Genomic DNA, 21554 nt, shown 5'->3' on the forward strand with positions numbered 1-21554 from the left:
TGTTAAGGCAGGCAAAAGCCAGTTCTACTTTGCCTAGGATAAAACATATACAAGATGTGCTGCTCATTCACGATTTCTTCCAGCCTCACCTGCGAATGCTTGTGGGTGTTGAAGTAGCAGTTTATGGCAGTATGTTTCTAGATCATGAGACTGTTGGTTCTTTCTTTGCCTCTACTTCACTAAAAATTGGAGAGTGAACAGCCCCAGATTTAACACTTCTTCTCTGAGCTTAAGGATCTCCTTCATCTAGCTCCCAAGGGTAAAAGTGAAGAGTTAATCAGTCTTTACACTTTTATATTTTTTAAATTATTTAACTTTTATTACTGTTGCACCATTTATACAATTACATATAATTTCAATGCATCCATTGTACATTTTGTTTTTTCATTTGTTTTCCAATGAGTGTGTGTTGGTGTCTGTGACACAGAATGGAAGAGAAACTGGAACTGCAATGAACGCAGACTTTTTCATTTCCACTGACCAATAAACAGAACTACAGGTGCACCCAACCACGGACATGCATTAACTCGTCATGAGAAATCTAGGTAGGCTAAGTAGGATGAGAATGTTTTTTACTCCCAAAAAATATTTGGAGAGGAAGAATTGGAGGATTGGCATTGAGAAATATGTGGACAGCTAAGTGGGTTTTGTCTGAAAGTTGGCATTCATCCACTGCATAAAAAAAATATCAAAATAAGAAAGGCTGTAAATAAAAAAAACACAGAAAATACTGCTTTCATAAAGATCTGATTGCCTTGGCACAAACCTAGTGGGCAGAATCAAACGCATCACTCCCAAACCCCATTACAGAACAAAAAGAAGATTTTGATACATTGGTGGAATGCATTTACAGCAGTTCAGATACAAAAGATGTGCTGTACTTTCAGACATCCATTTATTCTACTTTTATTTTTTTAAATCCAGGACTTGTGTCAAGTTGGCAGAAAGTATATTAGATATTTCCCCACAAAAATACTATTTGGATTCTCCCCCCTCCCTCCCTCCCAACTTGATGGGACATCCTTTTCATTTTTCTTTTCTTTTTTTCTCCTTTTCTTTCTGGGCAATACACATTTGTTATTTCAGATCTGAAACGAGTTAGTATAGCTGAAAAAATAAAAAAAAGACACAGGTTGTTTTAAGTGGTTGTTTCAACAGGCTGTCCAATTTAATCTTGCACTGCTATGGTTTGATCCGAATTAGTCGCTGGAACTTCAGAAGGTTTCGCTTCCTCTGGTGGGGCTGCAGGGTCCGAGGCTTTAGCAGTGGAACTAGGTGCTGCTGTTGCCGCGGTCTCCTTGGAAGAAGGCGCAGCCTCGCTGCTGCTAGGTTTTGAGTCTGAAGCTGGGGCCACTTCGCTTTTAGTTTCTTGGGCTGCAGGTGTTGCGGGAGCCTCAGTCTTTTTGGCTTCCCCTTCCTCTTTGCTCTTGTCATCTGCTTTACTGGGAGCTGTGGCTTCTGAAGGCTGGGAAGCTTTTGCATCATTGCTAGGCTCAGAAGTTTTGGGCGCTTCGCTACTGGCAGCAGGAGCAGAGGCTGCAGTCGGCTCCTCTTGCTTGGTTGCCTGTTCGTTGCTCTTCTGTGGCTCTACTTTCGCATCAACAACAGCCTCTGACTTCTCTGGTTCTGGTTTCTGGGTTTCTTCCTGGGTCACTGGTTTCTCCTTCTCCCCTTCTTTTTCTTCTGTCTTATTGGCAGCGACCTGAGTATCTTTTTCACCCTTTTCCTCCTTGTTGTTCTCCTTCACTTCTGTGGTCTCTGTAGTTTGCTGGGCATCTGCAGCCTCCTTTGGAGTCTCCTCTTCCTCAGTAGCTGCTCCTTCAGCCTTCTTGTCTTTGTCTTTAGCTTTTTCATCATTGACACTGTACCCCTTCTTCTTCTTGCTCAGTTTGCCTCCCATGTTGGAGCTCTGTAACAGAAAAGAGAAGAGGTGGTTACTGAAAGCCCAGTATTTATTACCAAGAGAATCAAAATCAGATCAACTGAGGCGCAACATTAAAACAGATGCTGGCTTCTCAAAAGGAGACCATATCAGGTTTGGTCAGACATTATCAGTTTATGTCCCTCTTAGCCCTGCAGCACTTTAGCCAGCAAACTCCCTTCTGCTACATCCCCCTATGTACATTCCTTCCCTGAACCCCTTTAACCTCGGTTACCTTTCAGGGAGGAAGGAGGGGAGGGAGTAACAAGATGATGGAGGACTAATATACACCACAATCTCTTGTGTCCTGAGAAATGGATATAAGGTATGGAAGCAGGAAAAAGCCATATTTATATTCAGGTTGTGCACAACCAAATTTGACTGGTCGTTCTTGGCATTCACCCCTGGTTAACACAAAGTCCACTACCACTCTAGCAAGGGCTATCAACAAGTTTTTTATTAAGATCTGGGAAAATCAAAGCAAGCCTAGAGTCAGTGAGATGCAGAAGACTGCATCTACTCACTCCACTCTCACCACCTGTTACCCACACAGCCAGCTCCCACTGCATATACAGCCTATGTGCAGGGCTAATGGTACCTGGAGGCCAGGAACATGTATCACCCATACCACCCTCCAGCATCACCAGAGGCAGGAGTAGCTGTCTATAGGATGTCCCTATGCACAGACTCCCATCCAGCCCCTTCCCACCCCACAGCTCCCATGGGGATCACTCACCAGGAGCCCCACTTTCCTACACACAGCAGTACCCCACAACCCTCCCCAGCAGGACGGGAAACACGGAGCATGAAACACAGCAAGCCTGAGACGACTGCGTAAGACAACAGAAGCAAATACGGGCACTGCTGACTGCAAACTTAGATGTGGCATGTGACAGGACACAACAAAAAATTGTTGGGGGGAGAGACAAGAGGGATGCATGCTTTGTAGCTTCTGTTCACTGTTTTCAAGCATGACAATCAATCAGGTACACTGTTCAGATGCTTAAAAGAAGTTGAGCACGTGGGTAACCATATTAGTATTTATATACCCTTCATGTGGGAGTTTTAACTAAGAAGATACAAAATCCTTCACAGTACTTCAAAGCAAATTTTGTCTATTAAAACAGGAGACACAGACACATTGGGTCATTAATGAACAGGAAAACCTCTACGGCTAAAGAATTATACTGCTGGTATTAAAACAAATATTCATAGTCAATGAAAGCTTAAGGAAAAAAAAATCCTAGTTTTGTACTATCTGAAAATAGGAGAAGATTATTTTTTCGAAGTCCTGTCAAACAAATGTTTAATTTAAGAGCTTCTCCGGGGGAGATGAATCATTCTAATTTTCTGGTTTGCAAAGGCAGATAGATACACAGGCCCTATATTTTTGAAACACTTGACAAAATTGTGACTACAAACCAGTAAAGATTCATAAGAGCGCTCATAGAAGACTATTAAATCATTTTTAATACCATTAAGAACCAGCTGCTTTTCAGTAGATTTTCTGCTAACACAGATACAAGGCCAAGTCACAGGCCAGCAGCAGACTTCCACGTGTCTTAGGCAAAAACATGATATTATGGTCAGCAGAGACTTTTCTGATTTCAGCTTTCAAAAAAAAAAAAAAAAAACCAACTTGCAAATACTGTTGAAGGGTTAGCACACAGCCCTGCAAAATGGCAGTGCAATGTTACCGGAACACTGCTTTGCTGTCTGGAATTTTATGGCAAACAGCAATAAAAGGATTAACTTCCACAGAGCTGCAGCTGAGCAATCTAATCTTTACCTTCATGGCAGAGATACCAGCTTTTTAGGTATTTAGGGCAGGCTATGGACATTAGTTTATTATCTGAGAAATTTACAGGCTTCTTCATGCTCCATAAATATTGCTCCACCTTACTGTTTATGTACAGTTACAACCAAATACTTTGAAAAGGCTTTTGCAAGTCAGCAGGATCAGGGATTTGTATTGAAGTCATGTGTGTATCACAGTTTCCAATCCTTATTTAAGCCTGTATTTGTTTCCCGGCAAAGCCCAGGTACTGTGAGCATAATTGCACTTGCTGTGTCTTTTTCATTTTTCCAGGTTTTGCTATTTCGTGGATAGAAGTAACTCACCACAATTTCTATTTTCTTCCACAAAAAGCTTTTAACCCCAAGTACAGCTACAGAATGCTTATGGCAAAAGGACCTTTAATAAGCAAAGAAGCATGCATATGTGAAATGTGCTCCCAAACTATGAAGAGAGACATGCACTGTCTTTGCTTGGAGGTATACTGTGAAATCGCTGTGTCTCAATTTTCCTCACAGCCAGCTGGCTCAAGATACTGAAGCAGAAGATGGAAGAGGCTCAGACTATCATTATGACCTGTTTGTAAATATTTGCAGTTACAAATGGACTGCCACATTTCATCAAAGTTTCAACTACTTTATAGCAGAATAGATTCATTCTTTGTGACCCTGCATCTCACATCTCCCTATTTCAAAGACACCTAGATCGTCATCATAATAGCTATGCCAGGTTATCATGCAAAAGCACAGATATTATCATGGTCATCGCCCAGCCCTGCAGGTAGCAATGCTACAATGCTCCTTTCGCCCTATGTTTGAGTTACAAAATACTACTCCTCTTTGTCTCCCAGGCCTCCCGATAACATATCTGGTCTCTTCCGTCACAATCTCCAGAAACAGCCCCCCACGTGCTCCACTGCCTCAAAGAGATGCTGATCTGGTCCCTGTCCCACCCCAACTGTGCCTGAAGCACAGCTCTATACCATTCAGTGCATGGAGTCTCAGGGTGCAGCAGACACAAAGCAGGCCTTAAAAAGTATTTAAAAACTACAACCAGCTCTACCTGGAAGAAAAGTGTTACGTAGATCAAGCCACTTAGACCACTGCATCCACATTATGAATGGCAGATCCAGAAAAAAAAAAGTTGCCTACAAATACTTGCCATACAGACCAAAACTCAGTATGGCTTTAGTTATTTTCACTACAATTGACATGCAGTGATTTTGAACTAGTACTAGCAGGCTACCAGCTGAGTGCAAAGCACTTTGTAGCAAGTGTGTCCAAAAGGAAGATCCTTTAAAATATTGTTGCTGAGCACCACTCCTGTAAAATGGCACAGCACTTAATGTGCCTTTTCTTTACTAGATAAAGAATGATCTACAGCAAGACTGCCTAGAAGCAGATTTCATATGAGAAGCTGCAATTTATCAGCTATTTTCAGGGAACCTTGATGAACCATTTGGCAGACCAGTGATTCAGAAGAGCAAGGTTAAATACAGCACTTCTCGGTATGCTCAGTATTCTTTGACTATACTGCTCTTCTGATGGAAGAAGAAACAGATCCAGAGACCACTGAGATAGACTTCTTCAACAAGCGCAAGGATTTCTCCAGCTTCAAAGTGCTGTTGTTCATTGTGCTCATTAAGAACTGAAGAGTTTACATAGCTATCTTTCTTATTATGTAAAAGAAATAATCTGACTATATTTGCATTACAAAATATCATGTCTACAGGTGACCTAGAGCACATTAAGGACTTAGAAAATTCAATATTCATGATAACCAGGATTTTGAGAGATAACTGTGTCAAAAAACGAGTTAATGTCCATAATATCATAATACAAGAGAAAGAACTCACAGAACATTTCAGATTTTACACCTGAAGACTAAGCTGATCCCATGAACATGAGTCCCTGGAACACAGGCAGTACAAATTCATACAGCTTGGGAAAAGAAATATTGTTTTGAAGTTTTGTATTTCAAATTATGCTTTGATATTTAAATAGTCTCTAGAATTAGACTCTATCTCTCTTTTGTCTGTCCAAGTAGATTTCTTACATGCCTATAAATCTCTAAATGTTTCATTTAGCATACACTTTCACACTCCATGAAAGGGTCTGACTTTTACAAGAATGGACTGGCTATCACCCTCATTCTCAGCACAGAGTATATCAGGAAATATCACCTGTATAATACCGTAGTCTGATTGCCAAAGCTAAGCTTCCAAAGCTCCTGTTCAACTTCATGTGAAGTGTGGGGAGCTCAGCCCACCTCCAGAAAAACCAGTTCAGGAAGACAATAGGTAACTTCTGAAATCCCACTGCCTTCAGCGCAATGTAGGCATATGTGGTGGGTCAGGCCAAAGTAGCCCTTGCACAAGCCTGTTCCCAGGCATGAGTTATCGCACATCTCCTGCAGACAAGTGTTGTAAAATCCACAAACCTCCCGGGGCAGGGTTTCAACACTCCAAATGAAAGGAAATACCAATCCCAGAAACTGCCCCACCCCCAGCTGCTCAAAATAAATAAAAAGATCTTGAAGAAACCATTATATCTCTGAAACCCACTGATTCATCCTACACCTCCGTTTAAAAACAAACAAATGAAAAAACAACCCCCCTCAAAAAAAACAAGCAAGTTTTTACAAAGGGAGATATACAGGAACTGAAGGCAACAAGGAATTTCCAGACACAGTTTCTGAAAGATTTTATGAAAGAAAAAGAAAAACTTACTAGTTCTCAAAATATGCAGTACAATTTCATGCTGCCAGTTACACACATACATACACTCAGAGACACTCCTATCTCTCCAGCCCAGGTCAATCAGTTTACCAGATGAGTGTTAGAAGATGTCTGTGGCATATGGGCCATTTGTCATTAACATATCTGAATTATGACAGTTGCTAATACATGCCAATTATGACAGTTATAACAACCTGAGCATACTGCAGGCAGATATAAAATTGTGCCTAGCTATTTAAGAACTTGTGAATGAGTAACTGCTTCATTTGAGAAGCGTAAATAATAATAATAATAAAGCACTCTCTCCACAAAGTTAATAATCACATGACAATTAATTTGAGAGCAAATTAAAAAGTTGTACCTGAGATATTACTAAGATTCATGTGAAATACTTGAGTTCTGACACGTATTGATTCAACAATTAGAAGCCTATTTTTCCAAGAACAGAACAGGAACAAAGACCAGCAGTTTCATTACTGGCAAAGGTTTTGCCAAAATTATCAATCATTTAATAACAACCTGAAACCACAAGGATTTCACACATATAATTCATCTTTGCACTCTAGGTAGGAAAAAAGCTAACTAGCTGAGCAAAATTCCTAAGTAAAAATACAATTTGTCCATTATTTGATCAAAGATTGATGAAGATTTTGAGGGTTACACTGAAAGCAACTTTCAAAGACTTTGGACTTGCATCTTCCTGACTTAGATTACTGTACAACTGAAGAACCTGGAGACACATAGTGACTGAAGATACACTGCCCAGCCTGATTCTGGTCAGATACCAGCACTACTTTAGCTGTAGGAGAGTCTGCAAAAGCAAACACACCAAGGTACTGCCTTGTGCAGTCTCTGTGTGTGTCACCCTGTATTAAAGCCACTTTAAGTGAAGCTGCAGAGCCACTCTGTAGGACTGTGCTCTTGAACATAACATACCTCATTTCTTTAAGCTGATATGCCATTAGCTTCTCCAGCTACATTAGCAAGCCATCTTGCAGCAAACATGAGCAGAACTTGGACCAGTCTTGCCTTCCTGAATCAGCAAGCAACATGGAAGAAATGCTCTGCTGTGTGCAAACTCCCCTCACCCCAGGCAAAGCTGTGCTTTGTAGGTTGAGATAATATCTTTTATTAGACCAGCTAATGTGGATAGAAATAACATCACACCTATTCTCTTTAGACAATTGTCTACAACTGATCTATCTTGGTTTTAACATAATGCGATACTTTCCTATTTCTGGTTTCAAATCAGAATTGCACTGTTTCGCCACATGTGGTTTTTTTCCAACACAACACTACATTGACCAGCAGCATAAATAAAACTTCCAGGGCCTCCAGTTTTATCCCTGGCAGCTCCTCCAAGGCTGTTTTGCATTGTTTGTAACAGAAACTCAAGCCATATGAAAAACAGAGCAACACAGAAGCTGCATGATGCCATGTACGTGTTGATCAGGCTTGAGTTCTGACTCAAGCTCTGACTGCTTAAATTAGAAATGCTGCCCCATTCAGTCTGTCAGCCTTCCTACAGACTGGAGACCCTGCTAATGTTCAAAGCATATTACCTATATTCAGATTAACTGCATATGTTCTTTTTGTTGAATAATAAAAGCAGCTTGCAGACATGGTCGTGCAGGTACACACATGCAGCCAGAAGTCAGTCTGCCCCAGACTGAGATCTTAATCACACTATTGTTAGGCACATGGTTGGAAGGGGAAACTCTGCTGTAAACACCTGTTTTGCAGAGACTGAGATGAATTTTACAAGAACACCTCTTGTAGAAACAGTTTGCAGGCTTTAAAATAACCCAAAAAGCTAAGCCAAAAATATAAGCATGTTCCTCCTCCTTATTCTAAGTTGCCACATCACTTTGAGGTTTGTGCATGACTCCCCAGGAAGCTGTTTAATAAATATTTTACGTTAGCTAAAGTTTTCTAACCTGTATCCTAGAATAAAGTTCCTAAATAGGAAACTGTGCAAATTTCAGAGGTGGTTATTGCCCACATCTTTCAAACTGTTCAGGTCCTAGGAACTTGCCCAACCGAGGGAGAGGCGAGATTCCACACATATTATTCCAATTATGGCCAACCACTTTTTGCCTCCCTCAAATACCTAAGACACCACCATCATGCCTAATTACAAAAACACACAAAGTGATAAAAGCCCAGATAATGGGATGACTTCCTTTTAACTCACATTTTGCTTGAATTTTGCCCCTCTAGTTCTATCTTTATCATGGATCTCAATACCACAAATATGCTTGGCTTGCAGACATCTGAACTGGTTTGGGTCCCTCCAAAAGAGACACTCCAAAAATGTAACAGTCAGATGCTAGTCAGCAATGAAAACATTAGCCTTCTCCCCACTACCATCCTAGATAAGTGGGAAGACCTCATTCCTGGAGGGACTGCTCTCTGAGAAAGGGAATTTTTTCAAGCCTAACACCTATACCTTCTATTTCTCTAGTCTCAACTTGAACAAAGAACATACAGTATAAAGCACATGAAGAGATTTCAAATTCATGCTTTCTATACCACGAAAGAAATTACTGTACAATCCTTTTTTTATGTATATTATTCAATAGCAAAGCTTTCAGTTACTGTTTGCATAAATAACTTACCTGCCATTTCCTTAACAAGAACGTGGAGAGCCACATTCACTTTTTGAAAAAGGCCTTAGGGTATTTAACTAGGTAACTGCCACTGGAGATAACTATTTATCGGCATCTACATTTACATTAGATCGGTTTAACATTCCATACTTTAAAAACCTTGTATTACTTTAATGCCCATTTCACTGGTCAGACTAGTTTTAATCAATTTTGTGACAGTCCTTAGAATGTAAGGTAGTGTGCTATAAGAAACAGATGCATTAACTTTGAAATCTTGGAACTATCAGTTTTATTTTGAAAATGTATTCTCCAAGTGAAAGCTAAATTCTTCATGATTTTTTGTTTTCCCATCTCTGGGGTGCTCTTGCTGCTGCTCACTGGAAAAAGCACTGGACATAAACCCTGGCATAAGAAAACATCCTATGGCTAGGAACAGAACTCTTGACAGTTCAAGCCTATGATAGATCATGGCAATCCTTAGACTATGTATTTTCCTTCTTCAGGTTGCATGACACCCTCCCTACAGGCAATGAAACCATGTTTATAAATGTGAACAAAATCCAATTATCTTTTTTTTTTTTCTATTTTAAATACAACCCACATGGACTGCAGCACACCATTTCTGACTGCAGCACTTGACTCCCTCCACAATTACACCACAGCAAAGAGTACAACAGGGAAGTAAGACCAGCTGCCATCCACATAAAGCAGTGCTCACCACTGTGATGCTTGCTATGCTGTTTCTGAGAACATTGCAAACACTTCCTTCAAAATATACAGTATCTATTCTATTCAGCAAAACAAAAAATTACCAATTTAAATGAAGTATTTGTTGTTGACTTCTTCATTCCATTACTTCTTCCACTACCGTTCCATTAAGATACATTATTAACACCTCCTCTATCTGCTTTTATCCATTTCAGCTCTACATTAAGCTGCAGCAGTGGCCTTTCACTATCTTTCCTCTAAAGGAAATAATTGCACATCCACTTGATGCTCCAGGAGGTACCGCTTCACGGTACAGCTTCGCGTTTTGACATTAGAAGAGGTTGGCTGATTTTAAGTAAACATCCACAGTTCTCTTCTCCCTAATCTCCATCATAGAACATCCAGCTGCTTCAGTTACTGGTGACATGCCCGCCTTCCCGATAACCTGGGCCCTGAATTTAGCATCCCTCAGAAATTAAGGTATGTGCAAGAGCACAGGATTAAACCAATTTCATTGTCTAGTTAATACACCACTGCTAATGACAGTTAAATTAGTAACTGGAAAGTTATTCTGAAAATACCTGCAAATTTAACATTGCATTAGAAAGCTAAGTACACTTACATCTTTAGGACAGTACTACACATCATACCTCTGGTGGAATCTAAACTTCTGCAAGCAGCAAACACAAAACCCACTTAACTACCTCAACAGCACTTACAGGGTATTTTACACTGACTTCCTGAAGAGGTGCTGAATTTCTCTTTGAAGTAATAACTTTTGACTTTTAGTCTTGTGTACAGAGCTTCATTTTAAACTAAAAATTCCGTACTGAAGTCAATGTATACAAGTCAAGTCCTGTTTTGCGTATCAAAACTACCTATAATCAAACCTGCAAGACTTTGGGCTGAATTACAAGTATTTTTCATGTTGCTAAGAAAAAACTCCTCCTCGTGACTACAGTATCAGTGTCAGAACCTTATCAGCTCTCAGCTTCTCACAGCTCTGTTGTAATAATGTCTTGTAGTAAAGACATGCTCAAGATAAATGAGAGAAATGTAAGCATGAAAACTCAGCATCTTGGAAAACTTTACATTCCTGTTTCTGGACACTCCTTTGTGCACATACATTTTCTACAAGGCTGTAGCTTGGTCTGTATTATTAAGTTTGTCACTTTGGTCATTCTCACTTCCTGGTTCTCACACAAGCACAATATGTGGGGTTTTTTGAAACAGCATACGTATAACACAAAAGAAAATCTCATGTTGCAGACTTTCTCTGTCTTATTTAATATGCTGGATATTTACTTTTTTCCCTTTTCCCCCTTCATTTTTCAAACTAGCAGTACCTTCAAATGACCAGGCTTACCAGTTACTTAGTCACTGGGGAGGATTATCAAAATAACACAGAATCAGTACACAACAATCACTGGCAAGTAAAAAGCATTAAGCAGCTGATTTTTATTTGTGTCTTACAAATGTCTCTCTCCATCTTCTTCACCACTACTCTTTTACACTCCTCTAATGGCTGTTCAGAATACCAAGTTGTCTTAGGCAATCTCTGATTCTGACTGGCAATATTCTCCAAAACTTGAGCATTAAGAGCTGTATTTCTTGATCCAGAGGAAGAACTATACATATGCTGTCATGTGGAGCCTATTATGCTACTTCAGTGACACATTTTGGTAATAAATTAACATGTATTCAGAGTATGCCATAGATGATTGAAGGAAAGAGGCAGAATTTGCTTTTCGGTTTCAGTGTTACAAGCTGACAGAGGGGGCTGCAGAATAAAACCGATCTCTATTAGAGAGTTTTGTCTTGTGTCCCAACAGGATGATGTGTTTCTATGTGTTTCTATATTAAGTGTTTCTAAAAATCCCAAAGTAAGAGCTCTGCCAGGCAATAAACACATGTCATGTGTTAAGATATGTCGCCTTGGATTCAAGACTACCAGATCTAGATTGCCTAACTCTCATTCTGACAGGTTCACTGACTTACTTTCTTCCTTTCTTTTACTTGGTTTTGGTTCGGATTATATTGGATTGGCTGACCAGCTCTGCTAGAGGGAAGGTTGCATATAACTGGAGGCTAACAAGTCCATTTGTCAAGAAGTGAGCAGCTAGTGCAATCCATGAATTACACTGAGATTTACGTTCGAACCAGGAAAGGCAGAAATCTGATTTAATAATTACTCAGCCAGAACCATTCCAAGCTAGCAGCTACCCAAAAAGAAAAAATAATACAGCAGGAATGAAATGAAAGCTAGGAATCAGGAAAGGTCATCAGGTGCCTATCTCCTTTCAGTAAAATACCTTGTTTCTCTTTTCCATTTAAGTATCAGTAAGAAATCTGTCCATCTTAGAGCTATCAAATTTAAACTCAGCAAATGAAACCAAAAGAAAAATAACTTTGCAGGGGTAGCTATGGAGTTGGACGTAGTCCCTTTCCCTCCCTCTCACCTGAGCACTGACTTGCATTTTGTGTCAGCGAATGCAGTTAATGCTTAATATGGCCACAATTCAATTTCTGCAGTTCAGAATGCGTATCAGTTGCCTCTAGATTGTATTACCCTTGATGTAGACTAGCCCTCCATCACAGCTGTATGTATGCCATTTTGCAATTTTGGTCAACTCAGACCATATTATAGAACAGAGCTTACTTTCCAAGGTCCACATGCTGCATGGAAAGCTATTTATAGAGAACTCTTAGAATCGCTCCTTCAGTCTAAAGAGCTTTCAGTCCATGACTATTTGAAAAACCATTTATTCTAACCAAGGAAGGCGGGGAGACATCAAAGTCTAACTGAGCTTTTTCAGGATTAAAATAAGTCTATCAAAGCATTGGAGACTTGAGAAATATGGAAAATTGGTTTTCATTTTTCAACACAGATCCACAAACAAAAAGAAAAATACCATTAGGAAGGTTCTGTTAGACCTTTCAGCATTAATAGGCTTCATTAGTAGACCATGTTTCAAACCAGCACTGGCATCCCATTTTGCTGTCCCCCATGTAGCACATACATGGAACCCATCCATGACCCAGGATGTCCACGTTTTAGAAGAAAGAGGATATCAATTCATTTTAAAGCTGCTAACAGAACACAGCTGCCAAGACTCCCAACAGTAACAGTTTTTTTTTTAACTGGCTCCCAACTTTTCCTGAGTTTTTGGTAATCTATTCCCTATTTCTTTGGGACTTTTTTACTTTTCACTAGCAGGTCAGCTGGTGGGACAGGGGCCCTGCGTTCCGCTACGAGATCTCATCAAGGAATGGGAACTGAATGAGTGCCTCAGCCCTGTTGCCTCAGCTCTGTCTCCCAGGGTTTGGCAATTCATTTGCTTGGGGGATGGGGAGAGGGAGCTGTGCTTCATGAACTTCAAAATGCTGGCTGTCACAAGCCAAGAGGCTCTGCAGAAATCATGTATACAGGGCTGCTCACTGCAGTCTTCTGGGTAATCCACCCACATGTACAAGTCAAGCACTAAATTCACACGTCTCAAATGGGGGCCGGATCTAAATATGATTCAAGTGCATAAAAGTCTCATATCCATATTTGGAAATATTACTTTCAGTGGTCTCATATTATTTCAGAAATTATTAAGGTGAGCCGGTATCAAGGAATTTTTCTCAAGAAACACATAACTATTTTAAGGGTGTTTGCAACCCCAAATCTTCATTTAAGTCTCTTACCTACCACAATCTCTTACTCTCTTGTATTTCTTCTATTTTTAACCACAGATAACTGGTAAGCCATGCCATAGTTAAGCTTATTCTGTGATGTAGACATAAAACAGAATAAAAAACTTTTTTCCATAAATGGCCAATTTCACTACCAATTTCAGCCCAGCAACTCTTCACTATAAAAGGGCAAGTTTTCTATTTAAGTATTTATTAGCTTTTGCAAAGGAATGATTAAGACAAGGTTTCTTTTCAAAGTCTATTCTGCATGAATATATGGGGTTACAAACAGGGGTCTTTTCATGACAGCTGCCAGTGACTGCAAACTTCTCTCGTATCACACACTTCTGACAGAATCTGACATAACCTGCTTCATTCAAACATAGAAATCAAATATAGAAGAATTTATTCTCTTTATTCAGGACAACATAGATAAGTACTGCAAAACTACCATCACACCTTTGCATTTTGTCAAACCCTGCTATTTACACTTAGCTTCATGTGTGAAGCCCGTCGCAGCTCTGCATCTTTCTGCAAATCTAAAGAACCAACCTCATATCCCTAAATCACATGATTGTTGGGAGCAAGAGTTGTCTTCTCCAGGTGAGACTGCTACCCTAGAGCAGTAAGATGATATTCCCCTGGTTTAAGTTTCTGGTATATTTTACGTACCATGGAAAAAATAACAGATGAGACCTTCCCTCCCAAAGCCCAAATACAAATATTACTGCAATAAAAATGTAACATAGTACAAAATCATGAGACTATCTCTTGTTCCCTGTTTTTTCAGGGGTTCACAGCAATCTGGGAAGATGTGAGAACCCAAAATCTACTCAGTCTCTTCCAGCTGGTGTTGTTTTGAAAACCAAGTTCATTCCATATGACTTCTCAAATTTCTCTTAGAGAATGCTGTTTTTCTGCATATTGGCACTGTACTGAATTACTGTCTCTGAAGCTTACCACTGTATCACACATACTAGAATAACACAATGAGTAAGTCACTCATCTAGATTTTATAGTATTGTGCTAATTTTGTAATACAGAACTGTTAAGTATCTCCTAACATTTTCAGGTATTGCTGAAAGCTCCTCCTGGAACCAAGCTCCTTTGCATTTATGCCTCTAGGCTGAGAACATCTGTACATGGACATGATGATTTATAGTTCCAAATATGCACAGTTCACGCAGTTTCGGTTCACTTGATGATAAGGATGTTTTCTCAAGCTAAGAAAGCTCAGGTGTATCCAGCTGGATGAAGATGAAGCTACTGCTTGGCATCCATTTTAGTGCTTTATTCTTACATCTTACAGATATAAGAAAACAAAGTCATTTTGCTTAAACAAACAGAACACTGTGAGTGCTTGAAAAACTACAGTAAATCCATCTTAACCTGCTTTCCTTAGGGTTTCAGGTGTTGGACTAATGCATCATGGTCAATGCTATGTTTATTAACTAGATGCATTCCTTTCTTTGTTAAAAAAACGCTCCTTTTAGGAGAAATTACTCAAATTTGAACAGATGCAAGAGGAAGCTCTAAACTGGTTCACCAACTTTCCAAGACCTTTTTAAAGACTTTTAAAGACTACAACAACTGAGTTATATTTGTCACATACTGCAGAAGATGCCTTTTCTACCTACAGATCTGAGCTGCGTGGCAAACTACATTATTCCAGTCAGAGAAAGTCATGGCAATTACAAAGGCCTCCCTTTAATGTGCAACAAAGTGTCAACTAGACATAGCAATGCAGTATTGCTGGAGATGATGTTCAACAGAGCATGTTATGAAAGGATCATCTCCAAGGAATGGCAAGAATTAGGGATCTGAAGGGTGACAAGTTTAGGTAGATTCCGTTGATCAGCAGCATTTTCACATTGTCTGCTCAAACCAGCCTCTATTCTGGAGTTCCAAAAGCCTATTAAGTAAATTCAGATCAGCAGTACAAATGTATAATTCCCATGTAAAGAATTCAAATATCTGTTACAGAGGAAGAAAAAAAGACTAAGAGGATTTTTTTTTTCTTTTAAACTAAAAGAAAACTACTTTCATTACTGCATCTGTCAAAGGCCAGAGAGGAAAAATGTTATATGTGCCAAATGATTTTAAAGACTCTAGCCTGGGAAAGACATGAGGTTAAAGTAACTAAATAGCATGGGATCATAGCCATACAACACTTGGTTTCACATGAACTAAGTTTCTACGACCTCTTATATTTGTAAATTATTAGTTCACCATTTTATCATAACCTCGGAGTATCTGGATTTTTTTTTAAGTATCAGCTCTAGTATTTATTACAAAAATAACCTAATATTTCATTTCTAATCCTCATTTTAGCAAGAAAAGTCTGGAAAGATTCCTCAACCCAGAAGGCATTTTAGTCTCATGGTTTCTTATGACATCACTTGTTTTAAATGCTTAAGACTGGGAACACAGCATGTTTGCAAGGAAAGGTATCTGAAAAATTCATTTAAAAAATAAGTGTCTGTTTATTTCAGTCATTCAAACCTGTTAGCCCGGTGCTCAGATAAATTCAAGAAACACAAGTTTCTTTAAGTTCATTTAAAAGCTTGTGTGAGTGTTTCTCCTTAGCATGCTTTGTCCGAAGAAGCTAAAATATTCAGGAGTCGAGACATCTAGCACCATTTGAAATAACCCTGATGAAGAACTGTTCAACAAGGCCACAGGGAAGACAGAATTGTGGATGGAAATGAAGAAAACTGTGTCTCTGGTAAACTGGTATGTCAGGAGTAAAATCAGTACAAGTAGAGAAAAGAGGCATTCCCAACATCTCTTCTATTTTGAACTGACAGGCAGAATCCAAAACTGCCCTAAAGAAATAAATTAAGTTGAAAAAGTCAAGAATGATTTTGCTGTCTACAAGCTAGCTACAGTGCATCACTGCAAGATGCTCCATGCTCTTAGCTCTCAATCTGCAGAGCTTCTGGAGTGTTTTGACATTAAACCCTTTGCTCATTCGCATATAACTGGTATTTTTGGTGCTTTGAGTGGTTTTCCAGCTGGAGCACTAAAACAATCGTTTGATTTTATTTATGTTATGTATAGCATAGAAATAATGAAAACATGAGAATTTTAAATTGGCTGCCTGTTAAGCCTCTTCAACTGTTTTGCCTGCACATTTTTGACCATTTTTTCCATCTTCATTCCTATTTTCATCAACTGGCAAATAACTATTTTCTATCAAGCTAGATTAAAATAAAAGCAGCTCTAAAACTTGTTCAGGATAATGTGCTAATATTATCTGCTATACCAAGTTATTCAGATACAAATCAAGGTGCAATTTCATTATCGCTGGAGACATGGGAGTTTCCTCACTTCTCTTGAAGTTCTAAACTTCATTTTCATGAGTTACAATTTCTGAATTCACTAAAGTGCTCTTTAGAGTTTCTCCTTACAATCTTTCCCTCAAAGGTAACTATAGATAACAGTGTGAAGCAAGAACTCAGTCCTTACAAAATGTCATTGTCATTAAGAATATTTTTGCAATTTCATTTGAAGAACTACAAAGAAATTCATAGAGGTGCTAAACAAAAGTTAACCTGCAATGACTGTCTGTAATTCAGTACTTTCAAATGAGCATTAAAATACTAAGTTTTTTACGTAGAAGAGTGAAATTTAGCTGGGATCTTTGATCACGTCTCTAGCATTTGCCAGTACAATTCTCTCAATAAAAAACAAGAAGAGAGACAGAAAGACTCCAGCACTGTTTGGTAGCCCCATGAATGAAGTTAGAAGGTAAATCATAGAACACAGAACCAGAGGCCCTGAAGCCAGCTGGCTTTGCTGAACCTCACATTCAACTTCTTTTTTCATTTTTTCAAAAATGAAGTGTTTCATATGCAGCCCAACTGTATGACATCTACGCTTACTCAAATATGCTTCTCAGTTACCAGAAATATGCTCTCACTAGCAAGCAGCAGCTGGAAAACATTAGTATCAATGGTAAACCTGGATGGATATCAATATCTCTAAGCTAATAGCCAGAGAAAAGAAGTATTACAGTTGTACATGGCCACCTGCCTGAACAGACTGAATGCGATTAACTCTCTTCTCAACTGAGTGTCACCTTCCTCAGATTGCTTTAATGACTTTAAAACACTGTTTAGAAGGCTATTGAAAGTGTATTTTTTACATTGGGAAGGTACAATACCATTTTCTTACTGTAAATTGCTGAGATTTACAGCCTCCCCTTGACTAGCACCTCAGCACAACGCTGCGGAGCAGAATGAACCAGGGGGCTTATGAAGATTCGGCACATGTGTTTAAGCATGTGGAACGAAAGTCTTAATGCTCAGCTGCAAAAACATGCAACATTTAATTGCATATTTGGCCACAGCAAGATGATATTAAAAGCCTGACTTTCCATTAGTACTCTGTAACTCTAACTTGGAATAACATCTAAGAAAATATAGAGCCCTGTCTTCCCTAATGTGACATTATCAAGCAGTTGACAATACTGTTAACAAACAGAAGAGAGCAATAAGAGAGCAACTTTGTGCACATACACATTCTTGTGCTAAAAAGAGAGATATTAGACTATGACTACAATTCAGTTTACCAGGAAACAAAGTCTGGAGATTGTAAAGAGGTAACAAGATTTGAGAAAAGGATGTTCTTTCCCCTAGCTATTCGGTACTTGGAAAGGCAAAGGAAAAAGCAAGCAAGCAAACAAACAAACAAACTAATCAAAACCCAAAAATGTTTATCCACAGAAAATGGGAATGCATCACAGAGCTGATTATTTCCCATTTAACACTCCACCTAGAAAGATCAGCAGTCTTGACGCTCTGAAAGGCTTCCTGCTCCACTGCTGATCTTGCTAATGTTTGAGAGACAGCCAGCACTCAAGGACACTGTGCAGATTTATAGACACTGTGGGCTGAGCAACCAGTCACAGCCTGAACATCAGTATCAAGATGGAGATACTGACACAGAACTATTGTATGAACACCTCCAAGCTGTACTTTTGCTCTTGGAGTATAATGCTGCTGAGAATTTTCTATAGCACTAAGAAGACTATTCTCTGATAAGATACCAGCACAGATTTGGTACAATAGGTTCATGAAGGTTACCATTCCTATCTACCTAAATCCTCCTAAATGAAAAAAAATTAACACTACTTTAAATGCAAAAATAAAAATTGAAAAAGAAAAAAGCAACCAATCCTACCTTTTTGTTTCTTTTTCCCTGAGAAGCTACAGTATTTTGCATCTGAGCTGTAAATAGCTATTCGGTATCATTGGATCGCAGTGCATAGCAAACCTTGGAGTCTGAACAATCTATACTTGCTAATACATTCCATAGAAAAGGGGCATAAAAACTGTGAAATCGTTCTTTCATTCTAGCTATGCCTTAATTCTTTTCTAGTCAGTGTTTTAGATCTCAGAAATATTAAGGTATTAGGGAACCAATCTGGACATTACAAGCATAGCTGTCAAGGAAGTCTGATGTGTAGAATCTGAGAGCTGAAGGTACCAAGGGAAGTTAAAACGCACATTTAAACTAAAACTACTAGCCAGAACATCAGGTACTAAAGCACAAGGAAATATTATAATTCAGAAAAAATAAAGTTAATCACTGCAATTGTCCATACTAAGCATGGTTTAACAGGAAATATGTAACAAGCAATGCCAGGAAAAGGTTACTAATTTTTTCCTATGCTTTTCTGATTATTCAAATGCTGTGTAAGTATCAGACAAATGGTAGCCATCTCTGCAGCCTCCTGGATTAGAAGTCATTTTAGGATGCCACTGATTATTTCTGAGGTTAATATGTGTAAATGTTAAAGACTGAAACTATTTTTATGTCCAACAGAGTCTGCAAGAGAAGGAGAAAGGACAAAAGGGTGATCCTTTCCCTTTAGAACTTTCTAAAGAAAGGATGTCTCATCTGCTTCTACTGCAGATACTGGAACATGGCAGATCACCTCCCTCCCACTGTCTTTCTTCCATTTTTTGCTGTGTCACTCACTGAAGGAATATCCAATAAATTATCCTCACATACAGAGTAGTGTGGACCATCACACAAAGAAGACAAGAGGTCCTTTGTTCTAAGAACGCAAAGCAACTTATATACAGGGTAAGAATGGTCTGTATTGCTGCTTAGCTCTCTATTACCATGACAAGAGTACCTTGGCTCCAAACTGTCCTATGCATGTTCAGCATGGAAAGTGCCTGGTTCTCCTATTCCTGGTGCCAGTTAACATCATCTTCCTGCTTCATTTGCACTGGCACAAAGCAAGAGACCCCACAGAAGAAGCTGGAGTTACTAGATGAAAACACTCAAGAGAAAGAGATTCAGAGGAGAGGGACAGAAGAGAGAATAGATACCTAGATAAAATGATTTATAGGAAATCTATCCTTCTCATGTTCAAAAACAGCAAGAAAATTCTGCCACAAGACCACCCTTCACCTTATTTTCCATGGGGTCCTTGCAAACAAAAAGCACTCCCCACCTACAGCTGTAAGTCAGATAATGTACCATTACACTAGATGTTGTACAAAGGTGTAAGCATTGTCTAGGACTAGGTAAGAAATGTACAGCGTTAGCACAACACCAAAACAAAACAGCAAAACAGCAAACAAAAGCTCTCTAAACCAGTAGTGTCAACTCCAGAACTGATCTCTGCATCTGCTTGTACACAAGCCTGGCTTGCTCAAAGTGCCTGGTGTCTCTGAGCAGTGGCACAGTCTGAATGCACAAGATTAGGCCCAGCAAGATATCAAATGAAATTTAACAGCAAAGTATAGAGAAAAAAAAGCAGCATACTTAAGTCATTCTTGATAAATGGTTATTCAGTGTAATTGAGCTGGGATGTATAGCTGACCTAGGAATTTTAGCAATCTATATTTGCCACTACATTCAGCAGGAAAGCCACATAAAAATTGTTTAATGAGTTAAAAAACTCTCACTTTGAGTTTAATCTAGAGCAGATAGAAAATGGGTTGGTCATTCTGCAACATACTTTATTATTATTAACAGATACCTGAGACAATAATCTATACCTCTCTACTTTTATAACTGTTCATATTGCTATAATTACATAAACCGCATTTATATGCTGGAACTGATTTCTGGTCGTGTTTTCTGTGACAAACAGGGATAATAAATTGCACAGCCTTCTGTTCTTCACTGTCACCTTCTGCTGCATGTCACATTTCCGTTCATAAACTACTTTTCATAAATTACCCTCCCCCTTCACTTACAGTGCCCCACCACTTTCATGAAACACAGCTGTCAAGGACTTTAGTAACAAAGAAATTCCCAAATTCTCCCAGTCTCAGGCATTTTTCTGTCTATTGCAGTCCTTACGACATTAGAGTGGTATTACGTGAAACAAGGCTGCCTTAAGAGTATAGCTGTCACTGTCTGTTGACACAGGACACTTTAAAATGAGAATGTAGTAAGAGTCAGAGTTCAAAAATCATGAGCCTAGTCCAGCTGGATAACATACAAACATCTTACAACTCTGTCTCATTAAACGAGTTCAGGGAAAGGGCATTGCTAAAAATGAAGAACAAATGTCTCAATTTACAGATCGACACAGCATTTGTTGCAGTACATTGAGCAGTAAGAGAAGTAATTTTTAATGCAGCCTCTTCCACTGAGAAGCACGTAATGACACGGCATCTGTCCTGCTAAGGAGGAACCATGAAAGGACACATACAGCATAAGTAATTTATGCTAATTTTCACAAAAAGCCCACCAGTAGAAGGTAATGACAGCAGTATGGTGATGTACAAAATACTGCTCCAGTTACCTAGAAAGGGATCTTCAATCCTTGCCGTTCTTTCCTGATCACTGCCTATCATCCAGCAGCCAGCTGTGGTCAGCCCAGGAGATGCTCTCAACATTGCCTGAGTTGCCCAATGTACTGTATGTCGCTAAGTTTAAGGGCCTCGAATTCATGCCTAGAAGCAACAGGGTAGGAAATCAGAGGCTACACATTCAGATTTTCACAGCAGGAACCGATTTTACCAGTAAATCAACTGATCCATAGCAATCATACTATTTGAATAATGGGTTTTGTTGGGGTTTTCTTGCTGAAGTATGCGCAGGTCTCTGTGAAAGAGCTGAATCTGGCAATTGCTT

At 39.1% G+C, this 21554-nt stretch overlaps 1 protein-coding gene across 4 annotated transcripts in view; it reads right to left on the reverse strand.

The window, feature by feature from the left end:
• Window positions 1–290: 290 nt before the first annotated feature.
• Window positions 291–21554, reverse strand: part of BASP1 (brain abundant membrane attached signal protein 1) — a 48838-nt gene continuing 27574 nt past the window's right edge. For 2 of the 4 annotated variants that reach the window (XM_065667571.1, XM_065667575.1), the window contains exon 2: window positions 291–1909. In XM_065667571.1, the coding sequence (XP_065523643.1) occupies window positions 1169–1900 (732 nt within the window). In that variant the 5' untranslated portion in view covers window positions 1901–1909 and the 3' untranslated portion in view covers window positions 291–1168. Of the gene's footprint in view, window positions 1910–19593; window positions 19619–21222; window positions 21311–21554 lie in introns of those variants that run through there. The other 2 variants (XM_065667573.1, XM_065667574.1) reach the window with 2 other exon arrangements.

The sequence above is a fragment of the Lathamus discolor genome, chromosome 2 (assembly GCF_037157495.1).
Source record: "Lathamus discolor isolate bLatDis1 chromosome 2, bLatDis1.hap1, whole genome shotgun sequence".
In the NCBI taxonomy this organism is placed as follows: domain Eukaryota; kingdom Metazoa; phylum Chordata; class Aves; order Psittaciformes; family Psittacidae; genus Lathamus; species Lathamus discolor.